The sequence below is a fragment of the Oncorhynchus keta genome, unplaced genomic scaffold (genome assembly GCF_023373465.1).
Source record: "Oncorhynchus keta strain PuntledgeMale-10-30-2019 unplaced genomic scaffold, Oket_V2 Un_scaffold_6322_pilon_pilon, whole genome shotgun sequence".
NCBI classification, from domain to species: Eukaryota; Metazoa; Chordata; class Actinopteri; order Salmoniformes; family Salmonidae; genus Oncorhynchus; species Oncorhynchus keta.
In genome coordinates this window covers 375,440-401,905 of record NW_026290979.1, presented here as the reverse complement: position 1 = coordinate 401,905, position 26,466 = coordinate 375,440, and the positions used below count along the sequence as shown (strand labels likewise).

Here is a 26,466-nt window from a genome sequence, read left to right as displayed (position 1 = left end):
AAAACTAAATGGTTACATTGTATCATAATTACATAATCAAACACGAATAAAGATTGCATCGTTTGACCATATGTTGTAAATGTAGAGGTTAGGCTACCTAAGCATTTTGTATGAAACAATATGAGAAAACGTCCAGTCCAGCTGAATTATCACTACGGTCACTTTAACAGGATGACCCGGAAGTGCATCATGTTTGCCGGTCGTAAAGCGTTTTCTTTTCCGGTGGCCTCAGCGGTAGTGCGAGCGTGGATTTCATCTAGGCTCACTAAAATAATTATAAAATGAGTGTCCCAGCATTTATCGACATAACCGAAGAGGACCAGGTACGATTTAAGTGTTTTAGTAATAGTTTAAAAAAGAATGAGCACACTCATGTCGATATGTAACGTTACGACAAAGGGTGACATGCCAGATAACATTAGCATGCTACCGTTAGCCATATAATGAGTCAATGACTATGATCAGTACACTAGCTGTTTGTTAGCTAGTATGCTAACATTACAGCTGGATCCATTTTCACCCCCAGTTAAATGGATCTAGATCTCTTTGTAAACTAGCTATATCCCCGTGATTTGTGTTTACTTAATGCAACGTATTGCCAGCTGATGCATTTGTTTTACACGTAACTAGGAATGTACGTTAGGTAATTAGCTAACAGTTAGTTGCAGTCTACAACATCAACAATCTTTTCAATGTTTGCATCCAATGTAGCTAGCTAACTGGTTAGAATAGTTGACTAGCTTTGGATGAAGACACAAGCTAGTTGTAATGTATAGATTAACTGCCAGCTGTACGGCTTGGAGAAGGAAAATACGTCATTGTGCAGCCCTAATCAAATGTACAATTGAAATATCTTTAATGACAGCTGTTAAGTAGTGCATGTTTTGTTATTGGACTAAGTGTCATCGCTGTGTCTGTAGTTTAATCTGGGGTGTAATCATTAGTCTGATTCTGTTAACTTTTTACAACGGAAAACATGTACTGTTTACTCAAGGAACCAAACAGAAGCAAATGGGAAAGGACCCAGTAGAAACTGTAGTTTTCGTTGCAGAACGTTTTACGTTTGGTTTCACAGACAAAATGTTTCGCAACGGAATCTGACTAATAAATACACCCCTGTTCTTTTATAACGTGTTGTTGTTGACAGGCCTCAGAGCTCAGGGCCTACATCAAAGCCAAAGGAGCAGAGATCTCAGAGGAAAACTCTGAAGGTGGTCTCCATGTGGACCTGGCTCAAATCATCGAGGCCTGTGACGTCTGCCTCAAGGACGACGATAAAGGTGAGTGACACCAGGGAAACGCTAACCTATAGCCAGTGGCACTTCTAAAGGACTGCTCACATTGGTGACGTATCCATGTAGAGAAGGTAAACATGCCCAAGGCATCTACAGATACACCTGTCTGCATGATGTCAGCACACACATGAACTGTAAACTGTCCTCTCTCACGCTTGTCTTTCTGTCTGTCAGCCCCTCCCCCTCCTTGTCTTGTTCCCTTAATTCATCTGCTGTTTCTACCTCTGCTGTTTTCCTTTCCATCTCTCTACCCATCCTGTCCTTGTTTATTCCTGGACCCCCACTTATGTTTGTTTTTCTGTTTCCTCCTAAAAGTGGCTGGTATGAATGAGTCTTGAATGGTGTCATTGTGATTGATAGTTGTCTCTCTCCTCTCTGTAGAAGTGGAGAGTGTGATGAACAGCATAGTGTCGCTGCTACTCATCCTGGAGACGGAGAAACAGGAGACCCTGATCGAGAGTCTGTGTGAGAAGCTGGTCAAGTCCCGAGAGGGAGAGAGGCCTTCCCTCAGGATGCAGCTGTAAGTCCACACACTCATCTATCTCTGTTCTCTACTAGTCTCCCTGACCGGTGAAGTATGCAGCCACCCACTAGATGTCTGGAGCACCTGGACATAGTGAATGAAGTCAGCGACCCAAGATTTGGGTTTATTTATGCACTATGGAAGAAGTGGGACCCTTGTGAACACTAACCGTAAGCCATGTCTTAATGGTCAAGTTAACGTGTATGGTTTTGGTTGTGTAGGCTGAGTAACCTGTTCCATGGTATGGATGAGACGGCCCCAGTGAGGTACACAGTCTACTGCAGCCTCATCAAGGTAGCAACCACCTGCAACGCCATCGCTTTCATCCCCACGGACCTCGACCAGGTACGCTCACCGTGCACACTCGCCATATACTGTCACTCTCACCGTGCACACTCGCCATATACTGTCACTCTCACCGTGCACACTCGCCATATACTGTCACTCTCACCGTGCACACTCGCCATATACTGTCACTCTCACTGTGCACACTCGCCATATACTGTCACTCTCACTGTGCACACTCGCCATATACTGTCACTCTCACTGTGCACACTCGCCATATACTGTCACTCTCACTGTGCACACTCGCCATATACTGTCACTCTCACTGTGCACACTCGCCATATACTGTCACTCTCACTGCACACGTGTCACACCGTCACACTCGCCATATACTGTCACTCTCACCGTGCACACTCGCCATATACTGTCACTCTCACTGTGCACACTCGCCATATACTGTCACTCTCACTGTGCACACTCGCCATATACTGTCACTCTCACTGTGCACACTCGCCATATACTGTCACTCTCACTGTGCACACTCGCCATATACTGTCACTCTCACTGTGCACACTCGCCATATACTGTCACTCTCACTGTGCACACTCGCCATATACTGTCACTCTCACCGTGCACACTCGCCATATACTGTCACTCTCACTGTGCACACTCGCCATATACTGTCACTCTCACCGTGCACACTCGCCATATACTGTCACTCTCACTGTGCACACTCTCCATATACTGTCACTCTCACTGTGCACACTCGCCATATACTGTCACTCTCACCGTGCACACTCGCCATATACTGTCACTCTCACCGTGCACACTCGCCATATACTGTCACACTCACTGTGCACACTCGCCATATACTGTCACACTCACTGTGCACACTCGCCATATACTGTCACTCTCGCTGTGCACACTCACCATATACTGTCACACTCACTGTGCACACTCACCATATACTGTCACACTCACTGTGCACACTCGCCATATACTGTCACTCTCACCGTGCACACTCACCATATACTGTCACTCTCACTGTGCACACTCACCATATACTGTCACTCTCACTGTGCACACTCACCATATACTGTCACTCTCACTGTGCACACTCACCATATACTGTCACTCTCACCGTGCACACTCACCATATACTGTCACTCTCACATGCACATTTGCCATATACTGTCACACTCACCGTGCACACTCGCCATACACTGTCACTCTCACCGTGCACACTCGCCATATACTGTCACTCTCACTGTGCACACTCTCCATATACTGTCACTCTCACCGTGCACACTCGCCATATACTGTCACTCTCACTGTGCACACTCTCCATATACTGTCACTCTCACCGTGCACACTCGCCATACACTGTCACTCTCACCGTGCACACTCGCCATACACTGTCACACTCACCGTGCACACTCGCCATATACTGTCACTCTCACCGTGCACACTCGCCATATACTGTCACACTCACCGTGCACACTCGCCATATACTGTCACACTCACCGTGCACACTCGCCATATACTGTCACACTCACCGTGCACACTCGCCATATACTGTCACACTCACCGTGCACACTCGCCATATACTGTCACACTCACCGTGCACACTCGCCATATACTGTCACACTCACCGTGCACACTCGCCATATACTGTCACTCTCACCGATGTGCACACTCACCGATGTGCACACTCACCATATACCGTCACTCTCACCGTGCACACTCGCCATATACTGTCACACTCACCGATGTGCTCATCCAATCCGCTCAGACCACACTTTACCAGTCACATGTAAGGGCTCTGCAGGAACAAGACATTGTAGAGGAAGGATGATTGATGTTTCCATGGCTCTGCTTGTGTGTTTGTGGTTCAGGTGCGTAAGTGGATCACAGACTGGAACCTGAACACAGAGAAGAAACACACACTGCTAAGGCTGGTGTACGAGGCCCTGGTCGAATGTAAGAAGAGGTAACTAACTACACACAGTCTTGTGGTGTCTTCGACACAGTCTGGTGCCTGGGGGTGTCTTCGGCACAGTCTGGTGCCTGGGGGTGTCTTCGGCACAGTCTGGTGCCTGGGGGTGTCTGGTCTGGTGCCTGGGGGTGTCTTCGACACAGTCTGGTGCCTGGGGGTGTCTTCGGCACAGTCTGGTGCCTGGGGGTGTCTTCGGCACAGTCTGGTGCCTGGTGGTGTCTTCGGCACAGTCTGGTGCCTGGTGGTGTCTTCGGCACATTCACTCTGTTATGATTGTTTATTTTCCATATTTTTCTAAAAGTAATTCCTCAGTACAATGGGATATGTGTTGTGTATCTGCAATGTTTGTATTTTTCTTGAGCTGGTTCTTGTGTCACTGAGTGTGTGTGTTCCTCTGCAGCGAGGCTGCAGCTAAGGTGATGGTGGAGCTGCTGGGGAGTTACACAGAGGACAACGCCTCACAAGCACGCGTTGATGCCCACAGGTACATACATACACACCTCTATCCTACCATCATAACTACAAGATCTGACACGTGACTGGCTGTCTTTGCTGTCACTCACCCCTCTCTGGTTCCTCCCCTCAGGTGCATTGTACGAGCCCTGAAAGACCCCAACACCTTCCTGTTGGACCACCTCCTGGCCCTCAAACCTGTCCGCTTCCTAGAGGGAGAACTCCTCCACGACGTGAGTACTGAAGCCCAGCTCAGGGAACAGCTCATCCTGCTGTTAACAAGGCCGTGACATTTGAACTCTGAGGATTTAATAGGTTCATATGAATCCATTCATAACAATGATGCTACATTATTACCTGATTGTTTTAACAGTGACATACACTTCTCTCTCTCCTTCATTCACAGCTCCTCACCATCTTTGTGAGTGCAAAGCTAGCTGCCTACGTGAAGTTTTACCAGAGCAACAAAGACTTCATCGATTCCCTCGGTGAGTGATCAAGACTCAATGGGGCTACCTCGCGGCTAGTGACCTGACTGCAGAGATCAAATCCCCCGGGGGGGGACACCCTGCCTAGCCTAAATCGCTGACCTCTGTGGATACAGGGTTGGAATGTGTGTGTCAGCAGTGTCTCTCTGTCCACACACACACTGCTGAGAACGTAGTTGTCCAATTAACATGGTTGGTCCTCCCACATAAGTCAGGTGGTATTGGCTCTCACTGCAGACATGGTGGTGTTTGTGTTAATATGCCTAGTCACTGTAGTTCCACACTGCTGGGCACAGAGGCAATTAGCCAAGGGACCCTCCCTGAGTCAAGTGGAATTGAGTGTGCTTGTGTGTTCATCACAGAACGATTACCTCTCCAAGGTCGCCCTGAGAGTTTGAACCGTAGTCAGTTACATTCTTCATCACCCAGCCAACTGACAATTAATGTGCATTCAGTAATTATAGTTAATGATCACATGATTAATGGTACCTAAGAGTCTCGACCTGTCATTGATTGATATCTATTTCATTGTCATGTCTTGTTATTCCTGTGTTTTAATAACTCTTCCTGTCCCCAGTTGTCAACCATGATGTTAGTCCTGTCCCCAGTTGTCAACCATGATGTTAGTCCTGTCCCCAGTTGTCAACCATGATGTTAGTCCTGTCCCCAGTTGTCAACCATGATGTTAGTCCTGTCCCCAGTTGTCAACCATGATGTTAGTCCTGTCCCCAGTTGTCAACCATGTTGTTAGTCCTGTCCCCAGTTGTCAACCATGATGTTAGTCCTGTGTTTTATTGACTGTCTTCCTGTCCCCAGTTCTCAACCATGATGTTAGTCCTGTCCCCAGTTGTCAACCATGATGTTAGTCCTGTCCCCAGTTGTCAACCATGATGTTAGTCCTGTCCCCAGTTGTCAAGCATGATGTTAGTCCTGTCCCCAGTTGTCAACCACGATGTTAGTCCTGTCCCCAGTTGTCAACCATGATGTTAGTCCTGTCCCCAGTTGTCAACCATGATGTTAGTCCTGTCCCCAGTTGTCAACCATGATGTTAGTCCTGTCCCCAGTTGTCAACCATGATGTTAGTCCTGTCCCCAGTTGTCAACCATGATGTTAGTCCTGTCCCCAGTTGTCAACCATGATGTTAGTCCTGTCCCCAGTTGTCAACCATGATGTTAGTCCTGTCCCCAGTTGTCAACCATGATGTTAGTCCTGTCCCCAGTTGTCAACCATGATGTTAGTCCTGTCCCCAGTTGTCAACCATGATGTTAGTCCTGTCCCCAGTTGTCAACCATGATGTTAGTCCTGTCCCCAGTTGTCAACCATGATGTTAGTCCTGTCCCCAGTTGTCAACCATGATGTTAGTCCTGTCCCCAGTTGTCAACCATGATGTTAGTCCTGTCCCCAGTTGTCAACCATGATGTTAGTCCTGTCCCCAGTTGTCAACCATGATGTTAGTCCTGTCCCCAGTTGTCAACCACGATGTTAGTCCTGTCCCCAGTTGTCAACCACGATGTTAGTCCTGTCCCCAGTTGTCAACCACGATGTTAGTCCTGTCCCCAGTTGTCAACCACGATGTTAGTCCTGTCCCCAGTTGTCAACCACGATGTTAGTCCTGTCCCCAGTTGTCAACCACGATGTTAGTCCTGTCCCCAGTTGTCAACCACGATGTTAGTCCTGTCCCCAGTTGTCAACCACGATGTTAGTCCTGTCCCCAGTTGTCAACCACGATGTTAGTCCTGTCCCCAGTTGTCAACCACGATGTTAGTCCTGTCCCCAGTTGTCAACCACGATGTTAGTCCTGTCCCCAGTTGTCAACCACGATGTTAGTCCTGTCCCCAGGTCTCAACCATGATGTTAGTCCTGTGTTTTATTGACTGTCTTCCTGTCCCCAGGTCTCAACCATGATGTTAGTCCTGTGTTTTACTGACTGTCTTCCTGTCCCCGGTCTCAACCATGATGTTAGTCCTGTCCCCAGTTGTCAACCACGATGTTAGTCCTGTCCCCAGGTCTCAACCATGATGTTAGTCCTGTGTTTTATTGACTGTCTTCCTGTCCCCAGGTCTCAACCATGATGTTAGTCCTGTCCCCAGTTGTCAACCATGATGTTAGTCCTGTGTTTTACTGACTGTCTTCCTGTCCCCGGGTCTCAACCATGATGTTAGTCCTGTCCCCAGTTGTCAACCATGATGTTAGTCCTGTCCCCAGGTCTCAACCATGATGTTAGTCCTGTCCCCAGGTCTCAACCATGATGTTAGTCCTGTCCCCAGTTGTCAACCATGATGTTAGTCCTGTCCCCAGGTCTCAACCATGATGTTAGTCCTGTCCCCAGTTGTCAACCATGATGTTAGTCCTGTCCCCAGGTCTCAACCATGATGTTAGTCCTGTGTTTTATTGACTGTCTTCCTGTCCCCAGGTCTCAACCATGATGTTAGTCCTGTGTTTTACTGACGTCTTCCTGTCCCCAGGTCTCAACCATGATGTTAGTCCTGTGTTTTATTGACTGTCTTCCTGTCCCCAGGTCTCAACCATGATGTTAGTCCTGTGTTTTACTGACTCTTCCTGTCCCCAGGTCTCAACCATGATGTTAGTCCTGTGTTTTATTGACGGTCTTCCTGTCCCCAGGTCTCAACCATGATGTTAGTCCTGTGTTTTACTGACTGTCTTCCTGTCCCCAGGTCTCAACCATGATGTTAGTCCTGTGTTTTATTGACGGTCTTCCTGTCCCCAGGTCTCAACCATGATGTTAGTCCTGTGTTTTATTGACTGTCTTCCTGTCCCCAGGTCTCAACCATGATGTTAGTCCTGTGTTTTACTGACGGTCTTCCTGTCCCCGGGTCTCAACCATGATGTTAGTCCTGTGTTTTATTGACTGTCTTCCTGTCCCCAGGTCTCAACCATGATGTTAGTCCTGTGTTTTATTGACGGTCTTCCTGTCCCCAGGTCTCAACCATGATGTTAGTCCTGTGTTTTACTGACGGTCTTCCTGTCCCCAGGTCTCAACCATGATGTTAGTCCTGTGTTTTATTGACTGTCTTCCTGTCCCCAGGTCTCAACCATGATGTTAGTCCTGTGTTTTATTGACTGTCTTCCTGTCCCCAGGTCTCAACCATGATGTTAGTCCTGTCCCCAGTTGTCAACCATGATGTTAGTCCTGTGTTTTACTGACGGTCTTCCTGTCCCCGGGTCTCAACCATGATGTTAGTCCTGTCCCCAGTTGTCAACCATGATGTTAGTCCTGTGTTTTACTGACTGTCTTCCTGTCCCCGGTCTCAACCATGATGTTAGTCCTGTGTTTTATTGACTGTCTTCCTGTCCCCAGGTCTCAACCATGATGTTAGTCCTGTCCCCAGTTGTCAACCATGATGTTAGTCCTGTGTTTTACTGACTGTCTTCCTGTCCCCAGGTCTCAACCATGATGTTAGTCCTGTGTTTTATTGACTGTCTTCCTGTCCCCAGGTCTCAACCATGATGTTAGTCCTGTGTTTCAACCATGATGTTAGTCCTGTGTTTTACTGTCTTCCTGTCCCCGGGTCTCAACCATGATGTTAGTCCTGTGTTTTATTGACTGTCTTCCTGTCCCCAGGTCTCAACCATGATGTTAGTCCTGTCCCCAGTTGTCAACCACGATGTTTCCTGTCCCCAGTTGTCAACCATGATGTTAGTCCTGTCCCCAGTTGTCAACCACGATGTTAGTCCTGTCCCCAGTTGTCAACCACGATGTTAGTCCTGTCCCCAGTTGTCAACCACGATGTTAGTCCTGTCCCCAGTTGTCAACCATGATGTTAGTCCTGTCCCCAGTTGTCATGACTGTTAGTCCTGTCCCCAGTTGTCAACCATGATGTTAGTCCTGTCCCCAGTTGTCAACCACGATGTTAGTCCTGTCCCCAGTTGTCAACCATGATGTTAGTCCTGTGTTTTCAACCACGATGTTAGTCCTGTCCCCAGTTGTCAACCACGATGTTAGTCCTGTCCCCAGGTCTCAACCATGATGTTAGTCCTGTGTTGTCAACCATGATGTTTCCTGTCCCCAGGTCTCAACCATGATGTTAGTCCTGTGTTTTATTGACTGTCTTCCTGTCCCCAGGTCTCAACCATGATGTTAGTCCTGTGTTTTACTGACTGTCTTCCTGTCCCCAGGTCTCAACCATGATGTTAGTCCTGTCCCCAGTTGTCAACCATGATGTTTCCTGTCCCCAGGTCTCAACCATGATGTTAGTCCTGTGTTTTATTGACTGTCTTCCTGTCCCCAGGTCTCAACCATGATGTTAGTCCTGTGTTTTAACCATGTGTTAGTCCTGTCCCCAGGTCTCAACCATGATGTTAGTCCTGTGTTTTATTGACTGTCTTCCTGTCCCCAGGTCTCAACCATGATGTTAGTCCTGTCCCCAGTTTTCAACCATGATGTTTCCTGTCCCCAGGTCTCAACCATGATGTTAGTCCTGTCCCCAGTTGTCACCATGATGTTTCCTGTCCCCAGGTCTCAACCATGATGTTAGTCCTGTGTTTTATTGACTGTCTTCCTGTCCCCAGGTCTCAACCATGATGTTAGTCCTGTGTTTTATTGACGGTCTTCCTGTCCCCAGGTCTCAACCATGATGTTAGTCCTGTGTTTTAACCATGATGTCTTCCTGTCCCCAGGTCTCAACCATGATGTTAGTCCTGTGTTTTACTGACTGTCTTCCTGTCCCCAGGTCTCAACCATGATGTTAGTCCTGTGTTTTATTGACTGTCTTCCTGTCCCCAGGTCTCAACCATGATGTTAGTCCTGTGTTTTATTGACTGTCTTCCTGTCCCCAGGTCTCAACCATGATGTTAGTCCTGTGATGTTTCCTGTGTTTTACTGACTGTCTTCCTGTCCCCAGGTCTCAACCATGATGTTAGTCCTGTGTTTTATTGACTGTCTTCCTGTCCCCAGGTCTCAACCATGATGTTAGTCCTGTGTTTTATTGACGGTCTTCCTGTCCCCAGGTCTCAACCATGATGTTAGTCCTGTGTTTTACTGATGTCTTCCTGTCCCCAGGTCTCAACCATGATGTTAGTCCTGTGTTTTACTGACTGTCTTCCTGTCCCCAGGTCTCAACCATGATGTTAGTCCTGTGTTTTATTGACTGTCTTCCTGTCCCCAGGTCTCAACCATGATGTTAGTCCTGTCCCCAGGTCTCAACCATGATGTTAGTCCTGTGTTTTATTGACGGTCTTCCTGTCCCCAGGTCTCAACCATGATGTTAGTCCTGTGTTTTATTGACTGTCTTCCTGTCCCCAGGTCTCAACCATGATGTTAGTCCTGTGTTTTATTGACGGTCTTCCTGTCCCCAGGTCTCAACCATGATGTTAGTCCTGTGTTTTATTGACTGTCTTCCTGTCCCCAGGTCTCAACCATGATGTTAGTCCTGTGTTTTATTGACTGTCTTCCTGTCCCCAGGTCTCAACCATGATGTTAGTCCTGTGTTTTATTGACTGTCTTCCTGTCCCCAGGTCTCAACCATGATGTTAGTCCTGTGTTTTATTGACTGTCTTCCTGTCCCCAGGTCTCAACCATGATGTTAGTCCTGTGTTTTATTGACGGTCTTCCTGTCCCCAGGTCTCAACCATGATGTTAGTCCTGTGTTTTATTGACTGTCTTCCTGTCCCCAGGTCTCAACCATGATGTTAGTCCTGTGTTTTACTGACGGTCTTCCTGTCCCCAGGTCTCAACCATGATGTTAGTCCTGTGTTTTACTGACAGTCTTCCTGTCCCCAGGTCTCAACCATGATGTTAGTCCTGTGTTTTACTGACTGTCTTCCTGTCCCCAGGTCTCAACCATGATGTTAGTCCTGTGTTTTATTGACGGTCTTCCTGTCCCCAGGTCTCAACCATGATGTTAGTCCTGTGTTTTATTGACTGTCTTCCTGTCCCCAGGTCTCAACCATGATGTTAGTCCTGTGTTTTATTGACTGTCTTCCTGTCCCCAGGTCTCAACCATGATGTTAGTCCTGTGTTTTATTGACGGTCTTCCTGTCCCCAGGTCTCAACCATGATGTTAGTCCTGTGTTTTATTGACTGTCTTCCTGTCCCCAGGTCTCAACCATGATGTTAGTCCTGTGTTTTACTGACTGTCTTCCTGTCCCCAGGTCTCAACCATGATGTTAGTCCTGTGTTTTACTGACTGTCTTCCTGTCCCCAGGTCTCAACCATGATGTTAGTCCTGTGTTTTGATGTTAGTCCTGACTGTCTTCCTGTCCCCAGGTCTCAACCATGATGTTAGTCCTGTGTTTTATTGACTGTCTTCCTGTCCCTCAACCATGATGTCTCAAGTTGTCATGATGTTAGTCCTGTGTTTTACTGACTGTCTTCCTGTCCCCGGGTCTCAACCATGATGTTAGTCCTGTGTTTTATTGACTGTCTTCCTGTCCCCAGGTCTCAACCATGATGTTAGTCCTGTGTTTTAACCATGATGTTAGTCCTTGTTTTACCTGTCCCCCCGGTCTCAACCATGATGTTAGTCCTGTGTTTTATTGACTGTCTTCCTGTCCCCAGGTCTCAACCATGATGTTAGTCCTGTCCCCAGTTGTCAACCACGATGTGTCCCCAGTTGTCAACCACGATGTTAGTCCTGTCCCCAGTTGTCAACCATGATGTTAGTCCTGTCCCCAGTTGTCAACCACGATGTTAGTCCTGTCCCCAGGTCTCAACCATGATGTTAGTCCTGTGTTTTATGACTGTCTTCTGTCCCCAGTTGTCAACCATGATGTTAGTCCTGTCAACCATGATGTTAGTCCTGTCCCCAGTTTTCAACCATGATGTTAGTCCTGTCCTTGTCAACCACTGATGTTAGTCCTGTCCCCAGTTCTCAACCATGATGTTAGTCCTGTGTTTTATTGACTGTCTTCCTGTCCCCAGGTCTCAACCATGATGTTAGTCCTGTCCCCAGGTCTCAACCATGATGTTAGTCCTGTCCCCAGGTCTCAACCATGATGTTAGTCCTGTGTTTTATTGACTGTCTTCCTGTCCCCAGGTCTCAACCATGATGTTAGTCCTGTGTTTTACTGTCTGACTGTCTTCCTGTCCCCAGGTCTCAACCATGATGTTAGTCCTGTGTTTTATTGACTGTCTTCCTGTCCCCAGGTCTCAACCATGATGTTAGTCCTGTGTTTTATTGACTGTCTTCCTGTCCCCAGGTCTCAACCATGATGTTAGTCCTGTGTTTTATTGACTGTCTTCCTGTCCCCAGGTCTCAACCATGATGTTAGTCCTGTGTTTTATTGACTGTCTTCCTGTCCCCAGGTCTCAACCATGATGTTAGTCCTGTGTTTTATTGACTGTCTTCCTGTCCCCAGGTCTCAACCATGATGTTAGTCCTGTGTTTTATTGACTGTCTTCCTGTCCCCAGGTCTCAACCATGATGTTAGTCCTGTGTTTTATTGACTGTCTTCCTGTCCCCAGGTCTCAACCATGATGTTAGTCCTGTGTTTTATTGACTGTCTTCCTGTCCCCAGTTGTCAACCATGATGTTAGTCCTGTGTTTTACTGACTGTCTTCCTGTCCCCGGGTCTCAACCATGATGTTAGTCCTGTGTTTTACTGACTGTCTTCCTGTCCCCAGGTCTCAACCATGATGTTAGTCCTGTGTTTTACTGACGGTCTTCCTGTCCCCAGGTCTCAACCATGATGTTAGTCCTGTGTTTTACTGACTGTCTTCCTGTCCCCAGGTCTCAACCATGATGTTAGTCCTGTGTTTTATTGACTGTCTTCCTGTCCCCAGGTCTCAACCATGATGTTAGTCCTGTGTTTTATTGACTGTCTTCCTGTCCCCAGGTCTCAACCATGATGTTAGTCCTGTGTTTTACTGACAGTCTTCCTGTCCCCAGGTCTCAACCATGATGTTAGTCCTGTGTTTTATTGACTGTCTTCCTGTCCCCAGGTCTCAACCATGATGTTAGTCCTGTGTTTTATTGACTGTCTTCCTGTCCCCAGGTCTCAACCATGATGTTAGTCCTGTGTTTTACTGACTGTCTTCCTGTCCCCAGGTCTCAACCATGATGTTAGTCCTGTGTTTTACTGACTGTCTTCCTGTCCCCAGGTCTCAACCATGATGTTAGTCCTGTCCCCAGTTGTCAACCATGATGTTAGTCCTGTGTTTTACTGACTGTCTTCCTGTCCCCGGGTCTCAACCATGATGTTAGTCCTGTGTTTTACTGACTGTCTTCCTGTCCCCGGGTCTCAACCATGATGTTAGTCCTGTGTTTTATTGACTGTCTTCCTGTCCCCAGGTCTCAACCATGATGTTAGTCCTGTGTTTTATTGACTGTCTTCCTGTCCCCAGGTCTCAACCATGATGTTAGTCCTGTGTTTTATGATGTTAGTCCTGACTGTGTCTTCCTGTCCCCGGTCTCAACCATGATGTTAGTCCTGTGTTTTATTGACTGTCTTCCTGTCCCCAGGTCTCAACCATGATGTTAGTCCTGTGTTTTAACTGATGTCTTCCTGTCCCCAGGTCTCAACCATGATGTTAGTCCTGTCCCCAGTTTTCAACCACGATGTTAGTCCTGTCCCCAGTTGTCAACCATGATGTTAGTCCTGTCCCCAGTTGTCAACCACGATGTCTTCCTGTCCCCAGGTCTCAACCATGATGTTAGTCCTGTGTTTTACGATGTTAGTCCTGTCCCCAGTTGTCAACCACCTGATGTCTTCCTGTCCCCAGGTCTCAACCATGATGTTAGTCCTGTGTTTTACTGACTGTCTTCCTGTCCCCAGGTCTCAACCATGATGTTAGTCCTGTGTTTTATTGAGTCCTGTCCCCAGTTGTCAACCATGATGTTAGTCCTGTCCCCAGTTGTCAGTCTCCTGTCCCCAGTTGTCAACCATGATGTTAGTCCTGTCCCCAGTTGTGTTAGTCCTGTCCCCAGTCCAACCATGATGTTAGTCCTGTGTTTTATTGACTGTCTTCCTGTCCCCAGGTCTCAACCATGATGTTAGTCCTGTGTTTTACTGACTGTCTTCCTGTCCCCGGGTCTCAACCATGATGTTAGTCCTGTGTTTTACTGACTGTCTTCCTGTCCCCAGGTCTCAACCATGATGTTAGTCCTGTGTTTTATTGACTGTCTTCCTGTCCCCAGGTCTCAACCATGATGTTAGTCCTGTGTTTTAACCATGATGTTAGTCTTCCTGTCCCCAGGTCTCAACCATGATGTTAGTCCTGTGTTTTAACCATGATGTCTTCCTGTCCCCAGGTCTCAACCATGATGTTAGTCCTGTGTTTTATTGACTGTCTTCCTGTCCCCAGGTCTCAACCATGATGTTAGTCCTGTGTTTTAACCATGATGTCTTCCTGTCCCCAGGTCTCAACCATGATGTTAGTCCTGTGTTTTATTGACTGTCTTCCTGTCCCCAGGTCTCAACCATGATGTTAGTCCTGTGTTTTACTGATGTCTTCCTGTCCCCAGGTCTCAACCATGATGTTAGTCCTGTGTTTTAGTTGACTGTCTTCCTGTCCCCAGGTCTCAACCATGATGTTAGTCCTGTGTTTTATTGACTGTCTTCCTGTCCCCAGGTCTCAACCATGATGTTAGTCCTGTGTTTTATTGACTGTCTTCCTGTCCCCAGGTCTCAACCATGATGTTAGTCCTGTGTTTTATTGACTGTCTTCCTGTCCCCAGGTCTCAACCATGATGTTAGTCCTGTGTTTTACTGACTGTCTTCCTGTCCCCAGGTCTCAACCATGATGTTAGTCCTGTGTTTTATTGACTGTCTTCCTGTCCCCAGGTCTCAACCATGATGTTAGTCCTGTGTTTTATTGACTGTCTTCCTGTCCCCAGGTCTCAACCATGATGTTAGTCCTGTGTTTTATTGACTGTCTTCCTGTCCCCAGGTCTCAACCATGATGTTAGTCCTGTCCCCAGGTCTCAACCATGATGTTAGTCCTGTGTTTTATTGACTGTCTTCCTGTCCCCAGGTCTCAACCATGATGTTAGTCCTGTGTTTTATTGACGGTCTTCCTGTCCCCAGGTCTCAACCATGATGTTAGTCCTGTGTTTTACTGACGGTCTTCCTGTCCCCAGGTCTCAACCATGATGTTAGTCCTGTGTTTTACTGACGGTCTTCCTGTCCCCAGGTCTCAACCATGATGTTAGTCCTGTGTTTTATTGACTGTCTTCCTGTCCCCAGGTCTCAACCATGATGTTAGTCCTGTGTTTTATTGACTGTCTTCCTGTCCCCAGGTCTCAACCATGATGTTAGTCCTGTGTTTTATTGACTGTCTTCCTGTCCCCAGGTCTCAACCATGATGTTAGTCCTGTGTTTTATTGACTGTCTTCCTGTCCCCAGGTCTCAACCATGATGTTAGTCCTGTGTTTTATTGACTGTCTTCCTGTCCCCAGGTCTCAACCATGATGTTAGTCCTGTGTTTTATTGACTGTCTTCCTGTCCCCAGGTCTCAACCATGATGTTAGTCCTGTGTTTTATTGACTGTCTTCCTGTCCCCAGGTCTCAACCATGATGTTAGTCCTGTGTTTTATTGACTGTCTTCCTGTCCCCAGGTCTCAACCATGATGTTAGTCCTGTGTTTTATTGACTGTCTTCCTGTCCCCAGGTCTCAACCATGATGTTAGTCCTGTGTTTTATTGACTGTCTTCCTGTCCCCAGGTCTCAACCATGATGTTAGTCCTGTGTTTTATTGACTGTCTTCCTGTCCCCAGGTCTCAACCATGATGTTAGTCCTGTGTTTTACTGACTGTCTTCCTGTCCCCAGGTCTCAACCATGATGTTAGTCCTGTGTTTTACTGACTGTCTTCCTGTCCCCAGGTCTCAACCATGATGTTAGTCCTGTGTTTTATTGACTGTCTTCCTGTCCCCAGGTCTCAACCATGATGTTAGTCCTGTGTTTTACTGACGGTCTTCCTGTCCCCAGGTCTCAACCATGATGTTAGTCCTGTGTTTTACTGACTGTCTTCCTGTCCCCAGGTCTCAACCATGATGTTAGTCCTGTGTTTTATTGACTGTCTTCCTGTCCCCAGGTCTCAACCATGATGTTAGTCCTGTGTTTTATTGACTGTCTTCCTGTCCCCAGGTCTCAACCATGATGTTAGTCCTGTGTTTTACTGACAGTCTTCCTGTCCCCAGGTCTCAACCATGATGTTAGTCCTGTGTTTTATTGACTGTCTTCCTGTCCCCAGGTCTCAACCATGATGTTAGTCCTGTGTTTTACTGACAGTCTTCCTGTCCCCAGGTCTCAACCATGATGTTAGTCCTGTGTTTTATTGACTGTCTTCCTGTCCCCAGGTCTCAACCATGATGTTAGTCCTGTGTTTTACTGACTGTCTTCCTGTCCCCAGGTCTCAACCATGATGTTAGTCCTGTGTTTTATTGACTGTCTTCCTGTCCCCAGGTCTCAACCATGATGTTAGTCCTGTGTTTTACTGACTGTCTTCCTGTCCCCAGGTCTCAACCATGATGTTAGTCCTGTGTTTTACTGACTGTCTTCCTGTCCCCAGGTCTCAACCATGATGTTAGTCCTGTGTTTTACTGACTGTCTTCCTGTCCCCAGGTCTCAACCATGATGTTAGTCCTGTGTTTTATTGACTGTCTCCTGTCCCCAGGTCTCAACCATGATGTTAGTCCTGTGTTTTATTGACTGTCTTCCTGTCCCCAGGTCTCAACCATGATGTTAGTCCTGTGTTTTACTGACTGTCTTCCTGTCCCCAGGTCTCAACCATGATGTTAGTCCTGTGTTTTACTGACTGTCTTCCTGTCCCCAGGTCTCAACCATGATGTTAGTCCTGTGTTTTACTGACTGTCTTCCTGTCCCCAGGTCTCAACCATGATGTTAGTCCTGTGTTTTACTGACTGTCTTCCTGTCCCCAGGTCTCAACCATGATGTTGGTCCTGTGTTTTATTGACGGTCTTCCTGTCCCCAGGTCTCAACCATGATGTTAGTCCTGTGTTTTATTGACTGTCTTCCTGTCCCCAGGTCTCAACCATGATGTTAGTCCTGTGTTTTATTGACTGTCTTCCTGTCCCCAGGTCTCAACCATGATGTTAGTCCTGTGTTTTACTGACTGTCTTCCTGTCCCCAGGTCTCAACCATGATGTTAGTCCTGTGTTTTACTGACTGTCTTCCTGTCCCCAGGTCTCAACCATGATGTTAGTCCTGTGTTTTATTGACTGTCTTCCTGTCCCCAGGTCTCAACCATGATGTTAGTCCTGTGTTTTATTGACTGTCTTCCTGTCCCCAGTCTCAACCATGATGTTAGTCCTGTGTTTTATTGACGGTCTTCCTGTCCCCAGGTCTCAACCATGATGTTAGTCCTGTCCCCAGGTCTCAACCATGATGTTAGTCCTGTGTTTTATTGACTGTCTTCCTGTCCCCAGGTCTCAACCATGATGTTAGTCCTGTCCCCAGGTCTCAACCATGATGTTAGTCCTGTCCCCAGGTCTCAACCATGATGTTAGTCCTGTGTTTTATTGACTGTCTTCCTGTCCCCAGGTCTCAACCATGATGTTAGTCCTGTGTTTTATTGACGGTCTTCCTGTCCCCAGGTCTCAACCATGATGTTAGTCCTGTGTTTTATTGACTGTCTTCCTGTCCCCAGGTCTCAACCATGATGTTAGTCCTGTCCCCAGGTCTCAACCATGATGTTAGTCCTGTGTTTTATTGACTGTCTTCCTGTCCCCAGGTCTCAACCATGATGTTAGTCCTGTGTTTTACTGACAGTCTTCCTGTCCCCAGGTCTCAACCATGATGTTAGTCCTGTGTTTTATTGACGGTCTTCCTGTCCCCAGGTCTCAACCATGATGTTAGTCCTGTGTTTTACTGACAGTCTTCCTGTCCCCAGGTCTCAACCATGATGTTAGTCCTGTGTTTTATTGACTGTCTTCCTGTCCCCAGGTCTCAACCATGATGTTAGTCCTGTGTTTTACTGACTGTCTTCCTGTCCCCAGGTCTCAACCATGATGTTAGTCCTGTGTTTTATTGACTGTCTTCCTGTCCCCAGGTCTCAACCATGATGTTAGTCCTGTGTTTTACTGACTGTCTTCCTGTCCCCAGGTCTCAACCATGATGTTAGTCCTGTGTTTTATTGACTGTCTTCCTGTCCCCAGGTCTCAACCATGATGTTAGTCCTGTGTTTTATTGACTGTCTTCCTGTCCCCAGGTCTCAACCATGATGTTAGTCCTGTCCCCAGTTGTCTCAACCATGATGTTAGTCCTGTCCCCAGGTCTCAACCATGATGTTAGTCCTGTGTTTTACTGACTGTCTTCCTGTCCCCAGGTCTCAACCATGATGTTAGTCCTGTGTTTTACTGACTGTCTTCCTGTCCCCAGGTCTCAACCATGATGTTAGTCCTGTGTTTTACTGACTGTCTTCCTGTCCCCAGGTCTCAACCATGATGTTAGTCCTGTGTTTTACTGACTGTCTTCCTGTCCCCAGGTCTCAACCATGATGTTAGTCCTGTGTTTTATTGACTGTCTTCCTGTCCCCAGGTCTCAACCATGATGTTAGTCCTGTGTTTTATTGACTGTCTTCCTGTCCCCAGGTCTCAACCATGATGTTAGTCCTGTGTTTTACTGACTGTCTTCCTGTCCCCAGGTCTCAACCATGATGTTAGTCCTGTGTTTTATTGACTGTCTTCCTGTCCCCAGGTCTCAACCATGATGTTAGTCCTGTGTTTTATTGACTGTCTTCCTGTCCCCAGGTCTCAACCATGATGTTAGTCCTGTGTTTTATTGACTGTCTTCCTGTCCCCAGGTCTCAACCATGATGTTAGTCCTGTGTTTTATTGACTGTCTTCCTGTCCCCAGGTCTCAACCATGATGTTAGTCCTGTGTTTTATGACTGTCTTCCTGTCCCCAGGTCTCAACCATGATGTTAGTCCTGTGTTTTATTGACTGTCTTCCTGTCCCCAGGTCTCAACCATGATGTTAGTCCTGTGTTTTACTGACTGTCTTCCTGTCCCCAGGTCTCAACCATGATGTTAGTCCTGTGTTTTATTGACTGTCTTCCTGTCCCCAGGTCTCAACCATGATGTTAGTCCTGTGTTTTATTGACTGTCTTCCTGTCCCCAGGTCTCAACCATGATGTTAGTCCTGTGTTTTATTGACCTTCCTGTCCCCAGGTCTCAACCATGATGTTAGTCCTGTGTTTTATGACTGTCTTCCTGTCCCCAGGTCTCAACCATGATGTTAGTCCTGTGTTTTATTGACGGTCTTCCTGTCCCCAGGTCTCAACCATGATGTTAGTCCTGTGTTTTATTGACTGTCTTCCTGTCCCCAGGTCTCAACCATGATGTTAGTCCTGTGTTTTATTGACTGTCTTCCTGTCCCCAGGTCTCAACCATGAGCAGAACATGGCTAAGATGTGTCTGCTGACGTTCATGGGCATGGCGGTGGAGTTTAAAGAGATCTCCTTTGACACCATGCAGCAGGAGCTGCAGTTAGAAGAAGACCAAGTAGAAGCCTTCGTCATCGACGGTACCAACACCGCCTCAAATCCAATCTGACCCACACTGTCTCTAATAGTACTATACTCCCCTCTGACACCGCTGGAATTCCCCCTCAATGCAACAGTCCACCTCACATCTATAAACACAAAAAGTTCAAACGGTCATAACAGGATGTTGTCTGTAGATGTATTTTTTTGACAAATTGAGGAACCAAACTGTCATAGGAGCTGACATGTAGGAGTTAGTATCCTTATTGTTACTGTGACGTTGGTCGCCCTCTCAGAAGTCTGTAATGTGTTTGAGGGTTGCCTTGACACACGGATACTCCCTCCTGTCTGCCGCCCACCTCAATGTCTTCCTGTCTCTTTTGTCTGTAGCTGTTCGGACTAAGATGGTGTACTGCAAGATTGACCAGACACAGCGAAAGGTTATCGTGAGGTAAGCCAAAATAAGAATATTTTAAGAACGTGCTATTCTAATCAAGTGTATTCTGCGATGTCAGCGGCTGCCTTTGGCAGGCTAAAGCTGTGTCGTATTACGGCACAATGTAGCGAAACATTTTGCAACAGAAAACGGAAACTGGTGTTGTAGTAGTCCCTCCCCTTTTTCAGTCCTTTTTCTTCCGTTTGGTGCCTGATGAATATGACCCTGTAATAGACACTCTTTACTGTGTAGCAATCAGCTCAAGGTTTCTGACAGCTGTTCTTCAGAGCTCCCCACTATAAACCATAGAGTTGGTCTTTGTTCTTGTGTTGCTGTACAGAAATACTTTTTTTTTCACCTTTGGAGGCTTTTTTTTTGCCAGTTGAGTATAAATGCTATTGTTGATGGGTTTCCGCAAAGGAAATCTAGACATCTATTTTTACTCTGTGCTACAAAGCAGGTTCCCTTTGACTCTGATCTGATTGGTGCTTACAGTTGTGGTATGTTCTATGCATACCTATTAATCATAGGGTTTGGTTGTGTGTATGACAAGGAAAATGTCTTCAGACGATATAGGCACTTCACTGTCAGAGGGAGACTCAAAGCTCTTAAGATTTCCAATGATGCCTTTCAGGGTTGCCAGGTATGGCATTATGCTCCCCTTTCCCTAACCAGGTGTCTTCATCTCTGCCCCCATCAGCCACAGCACACACCGCACCTTCGGCAAGCAGCAGTGGCAGCAGCTCTACGACAGTCTCAGCTCCTGGAAGGGCAATTTGGCAACTGTGAAGACCAGCCTCCAGACCCTGTCCCCCTCTGCCTAAGATCTCTCTCTCCAAAACCCTCTTTAAAAAACTTCCCCCTTTCCTTTGTTAAACTCCCTTGGTTGAATCTTCAGTCACCATTTTTATATTCACCCAATAAAAGACTAATTGAGATCTTCCATGGTTGTTTTGCTTGTCTTAATACCAGATGTAAATCATGTCTGGCTGTTTACAGGGGAAGTGGTAGCGCAGAAGTTTCAGCATCACATGCGAACATCAGCAGTGATCGTGTTCTCCAGAGAAGCTGCTGTCTGTTGTGTTAATGGTTGCTCTTCACCTGGCGACCCGGAGCATCTGGCTCTAGTTAGACCCAGAGTGGCCATGTGAGATGAGGGGTGACGGGGCCTGTTACTGAGGGTGACAAATGGGTCACCTGATTAAGAAGTTTATAGACCCTACTCTTATCAGTGCTATCAACCTGACTCCTCAGCTGAGGTCAGAGCAGTGTTACTTTCAGCACTAGGTTTTTAGACTTTGGGTGAGGTGTTGGGAAACTGATCTAGTGTCAGTTTGATGTTGTTACACAGGTTAGGAATACCGTGTCCTATCTCAATGGTCTCCCACCTCTAATACAAAGCAGTTTTATGATTTCACTCAAGATGAAACATTTACTGTAATATTTATGGTATGACTGGTCTTCTCTTTATCTGTGCCACTTCCACAGAAGACTAGCGACTGGCATTGACCACATTCCTTCTCTTTATCTGTGCCACTTCCACAGAAGACTAGCGACTGGCATTGACCACATTCCTTCTCTTTATCTGTGCCACTTCCACAGAAGACTAGCGACTGGCATTGACCACATTCCTTCTCTTTATCTGTGCCACTTCCACAGAAGACTAGCGACTGGCATTGACCACATTCCTTCTCTTTATCTGTGCCACTTCCACAGAAGACTAGCGACTGGCATTGACCACATTCCTTCTCTTTATCTGTGCCACTTCCACAGAAGACTAGCGACTGCCCACTTCCATCTGTGCCAACAGAAGACTAGCGACTGGCATTGACCACATTCCTTCTCTTTATCTGTGCCACTTCCACAGAAGACTAGCGACTGGCATTGACCACATTCCTTCTCTTTATCTGTGCCACTTCCACAGAAGACTGGCATTGACCACATTCCTTCTCTTTATCTGTGCCACTTCCACAGAAGACTAGCGACTGGCATTGACCACATTCCTTCTCTTTATCTGTGCCACTTCCACAGAAGACTAGCGACTGGCATTGACCACATTCCTTCTCTTTATCTGTGCCACTTCCACAGAAGACTAGCGACTGGCATTGACCACATTCCTTCTCTTTATCTGTGCCACTTCCACAGAAGACTAGCGACTGGCATTGACCACATTCCTTCTCTTTATCTGTGCCACTTCCACAGAAGACTAGCGACTGGCATTGACCACATTCCTTGCACTAGCCTGGTCCATCTTATTTCATGCAAAATGTCAACAGGAAACATTAAAACACTTCAACAGCCCTGGACACTGTTGGACAATTCTGAATGATAAGAGAAAATGTTCACAAAATACACTAATGAGCTGACCAGAATGGAATTCCACTCCCTCCTAATGCTGTAAGAGGACAAATGATTGGCTGTTACACTGGTGTGTTAGAATGTGATCTCTAGCAGCATTCCAGAGCATTATGTTCTGAACTGTGCTGGTGTATGTGTTGGATCAGGCATTAGATATGAAAGGGTTCTCTCCCTCAGGGACTGATGAAATGGAGTTGAAGCAGAGAAGTTGTGTCAAATCAATTTCTTGCTAAAACACCACTGCTGTCATACTTTTGACGACAAATTGCAAGACGACGTCCCTTTACATTGTAATGGGACTTTTTCCAAAAAGATTTAGCATCACTGCACAGTTAATTTAGACAGCAGAAATACAGCGGTGGTTTGTCAGTCAAAACCAAGTCTACTTTGAAGAGACATGAGGAAGGGAGCAACACCATTGTTTGCCAGTCTACTGGGCAGAGCCAAAACCAAACAGAAACCTGTGTGTTAATGGTGATGTCACAGCTCTGGCCCAGCAGCGTCTGCAGAAGCTCAAGGCTCACTCCTATCCCAGAGTCCTCTGGGAGAAGCATCCCCTGGTCTTTTCAGAGGGAGTAAATCACACAACACTCATCATGGTCACCACCAGCAAGGTGGGGTACGGAGAAAGCAGCTTTAGACTAATGTAGTGAGACAGTTAGGTTTACTGAACACTGTGGAAGTCCCCATTAACCTGCCCCACACATCTCTCTGAACGAGTCTTTCTCCATCTGTCTCTATCTCTCCTGCTCTACCCCCATATCCCTCTCTTTCTCTCCCTCTCAGCTTTAAGTGTGTATGTACTGACATGTTTGTGTATCTGATTGATGAACATACACACGCTACATGTAACTTGTAAAGCCTTTTGTCTGTAATGTATTTGTCGAACCCCAGTAAGACTAGTTGTTACTGATGAGGATCCTTATCAAATAAAACATATCTCAAATCTCTCTCCCTCTGTTCCCCTCTTTCTCTCTGTTCCCCTCTTTCTCTCTCTCTGTTCCCCTCTCTTTCGCTCTCTCTGTTCCCCTCTCTTTCTCTCTGTTCCCCTCTCTTTCTCTCTCTCTGTTTCCCTCTTTCTTTCTGTTTCCCTCTCTTTCTCAATTCAATTCAAGGGCTTTATTGCCATGGGAAACATGTGTTAACATTGCCAAAGCAAGTGAGGTAGATAATATATAAAGTGAAATAAACAATAAAAATTAACAGTAGACATCACACATACAGAAGTTTCAAAACAATAAAGACATTACAATTGTCATATTAGATATATATATACAGTGTTTTAACAATGTACAAATGGTAAAGGACACAAGATTAAAAAAAAAACAAGCATAGATATGGGTTGTATTTACAATGGTGTGTGTTCTTCACTGGTTGCCCTTTTCTCGTGGCAACAGGTCACAAATCTTGCTGCTTTGATGGCACACTGTGGAATTTCACCCAGTAGATATGGGAGTTTTTCAAAATTGGATTTGTTTTCGAATTCTTTGTGGATCTGTGTAATCTGGGGGAAATATGTCTCTCTAATATGGTCATACATTGGGCAGGAGGTTTCTCTCTCTCTGTTTCCCTCTTTCTCTCTCTGTTTCCCTCTTTCTCTCTGTTTCCCTCTTTCTCTCTCTGTTCCCCTCTCTCTCTCTCTCTGCTCCCCTCTCTCTTTCTCTCCCACTCTCTCCTAATCTCTCTCTGTTTCCATTTCTCTCTCCTAATCCCTGTTTCCCTTTCTCTCTCTCCCTCTCTCTCCTAATCTCTGTTTCCATTTCTCTCTCTCTAATCTCTGTTTCCATTTCTCTCTCCTAATCTCTGTTTCCCTTTCTCTCTCCTAATCTCTGTTTCCATTTCTCTCTCCTAATCTCTGTTTCCATTTCTCTCTCCTAATCTCTGTTTCCATTTCTCTCCCTGTTCTCTCTCTCTCTCCCTCTCTCTCCTAATCTCTGTTTCCATTTCTCTCTCCTAATCTCTGTTTCCATTTCTCTCTCTAATCCTGTTTCCCTTTCTCTCTCTCTCTCTCTCTCTTTCCTAATCTCTGTTTCCATTTCTCTCTCCTAATCTCTGTTTCCAATTTCTCTCTCCTAATCCCTGTTTCCCTTTCTCTCTTCTCCCTCTCTCTCCTAAACTCTGTTTCCATTTCTCTCTCCTAATCTCTGTTTCCATTTCTCTCTCCTAATCCCTGTTTCCCTTTCTCTCTCTCTCTCCTAATCTCTTTCCATTTCTCTCTCCTAATCTCTTTCCATTTCTCTCTCCTAATCTCTGTTTCCATTTCTCTCTCCTAATCCCTGTTTCCCTTTCTCTCTCCCTCTCTCTCCTAATCTGTTCCCTTCTCTCTTTCTCTCATCTCTGTTTCCCTTTCTCTCTTTCTCTCCCATCTCTGTTTCCCTTTCTCTCTCTCATTTCCCCTCTCTTTCTCTCCCTCTCTTTCTCATTTCCCCTCTCTTTCTCTCCCTCTATCTCTCCCAATCTTTGTTTCCCTTTCTCTCCCCCTCTCTTTCTTGAACTCTGTTTCTCTATCTTCTCTCACATTGTTTTTCTCTTGTCCTTTCTCCCCTCTCACTCTCTCTAATTTGTCTCTCGGGTCCTAAGTTACTGCTTCATGGATGGTGTGTCATGTGAGATCTCCCAGCTGTAACTTTCACGTCATTCTCCAGTTGGTTTATCTGCTTTCATGACCCGTCTTATCATGGTTGGAAGCTGGTAGTTAGTTCCACGCAGTTCAGTGCTGAAAAGCAAAAGCAAAACAGTTTTAAGGTGAATTTGATCTCCCGTGTGTAATGTGAAATGCGTGTACTCCACTAAATATGAACAGTATGCACATGGACAGCAGTGCCTTTTAGAATGTTATCCAGTTCATTATGCCTTAAAGACTATGGATGTGTGTAAGAAGACAGACTCTCAACAGATCATGCTGACTTGGAATTCTCCCACCGCTGAGAATATGATCCCTTTTCCAGAGCAGGGTGCTCAATCATCACAGCCTTGCCTCAGAGTGCATGTTTAAAGCCTTTCTGTAATATCATCTCGCGTCAGACACTAGATAAGTCAGGAATTTCACTTCTGCATCAGCCTTTCATTCTGTGTATGAACATTCCTTATAGCAAATCTAAAGCCGTGACAGTGTCCAGACACACAGCAGAGCACAGGACAAGACATCCTATTAACTTTCAATTAGCACCATCTCTCTCTTTATGTATGTCTCTCTCCCATATCACTACCATATCACTACTTTACATAAATAGTGGCCTTGCACCCATGATGGAGATAAACGTATTTAGACAGAGTGCACAAACACAAGTGTAAGGACACTGACAGGGGTGTTGACCTGGCAGGAGCAGGCTATTTGCTTGGATTATAATACGAACACGTTACAAGCGTGTCTTGGGGGTTTGTGATACGTTTGTAGCGAGTCTTGGGGGTTGCTGTTGTGACAGGGATCTTTTATGACAGAGTGTGGCACAAGGAAGGTTGTCTTATCGAGAACACACACCTCTGCTCTCCTGTGTGCTGAGAGGAGCATGAACTTGTGGGTTTTAACCTGGCTAATTTATACACTCATATTGAAAGGGCACAGGCAGCATTGTGGATACCACAAAGAGCACTCTGGATAAAATGCTTAGCCATTTGGGGTGAAATATTACATGCACAGTTTTTTTCCCATTAAGAGGTCGTTAAACTCGGCTATCCTAGTCAATCCCAGTAAGTCTCAGGGATAAAGGTCAATTTGCTGAGACAGGTCGCGAGGCAGACACATTAAGAATCCAGGCCATGACGTCATGGTCGCAAAAGGAAATGTGTGTCACTTGAACAGGTCTTGTGGAAAACTGGGACACATCCATTAGATTCAGAGAGGACATGTTTCCCTTTCTACAACGTGTAATACAATGTTTAGTACAATATATGCCTCTGGCCTCTCTTAGATATGGACTTGTGTTTTCTTTTAAATAAATATTACAACAAAGGTCAATTGAGAGTGGAAACCAAGCCTTACAGTAGAATGTGATTTCATGTTTTGGTGTGACATTACATGGTATTTTTTAGCCACAATGACATCCATTAGTTCCCACACTTCCCTGATTGTGACGTACCTGTTTCGACAGTGGAGCATGAGTAGGCATATCCCTTTCAATTAATAATATATCTGTTCATTTGTTCTAAGCTATATGTAAAGTAGACGTTTTTAAAGGCTCTGGGAAGTCTACTACTCTACTTGATTCACTCCTGTGCCGATTCTCTCTT

General features: G+C 46.1%; 1 protein-coding gene and 2 long non-coding RNA genes across 3 annotated transcripts; all 3 read left to right on the top strand.

Annotated features, from left to right (window-relative positions):
* Window positions 1-170: 170 nt before the first annotated feature.
* Window positions 171-20,821, top strand: eif3m (eukaryotic translation initiation factor 3, subunit M). The gene is made up of 11 exons (XM_052517270.1): window positions 171-323; window positions 1,148-1,280; window positions 1,677-1,815; window positions 2,040-2,163; window positions 3,999-4,093; window positions 4,500-4,583; window positions 4,686-4,785; window positions 4,959-5,040; window positions 19,340-19,483; window positions 19,833-19,893; window positions 20,579-20,821. The coding sequence occupies exons 1-11, from the start codon at window positions 282-284 to the stop codon at window positions 20,700-20,702; spliced, it is 1,128 nt and encodes a 375-aa protein (XP_052373230.1). The 5' UTR covers window positions 171-281; the 3' UTR covers window positions 20,703-20,821.
* Window positions 5,420-18,192, top strand: LOC127929287 (uncharacterized). Its single transcript, XR_008134306.1, has 9 exons — window positions 5,420-6,879; window positions 7,016-7,245; window positions 10,114-11,098; window positions 12,623-13,099; window positions 15,078-16,243; window positions 16,667-16,931; window positions 17,302-17,447; window positions 17,691-17,743; window positions 17,797-18,192. It is a non-coding gene; the product is annotated as an uncharacterized LOC127929287 (long non-coding RNA).
* On the top strand, window positions 7,600-8,498 carry LOC127929288 (uncharacterized). The gene is made up of 3 exons (XR_008134307.1): window positions 7,600-8,033; window positions 8,171-8,223; window positions 8,391-8,498. It is a non-coding gene; the product is annotated as an uncharacterized LOC127929288 (long non-coding RNA).
* Window positions 20,822-26,466: the final 5,645 nt, after the last annotated feature.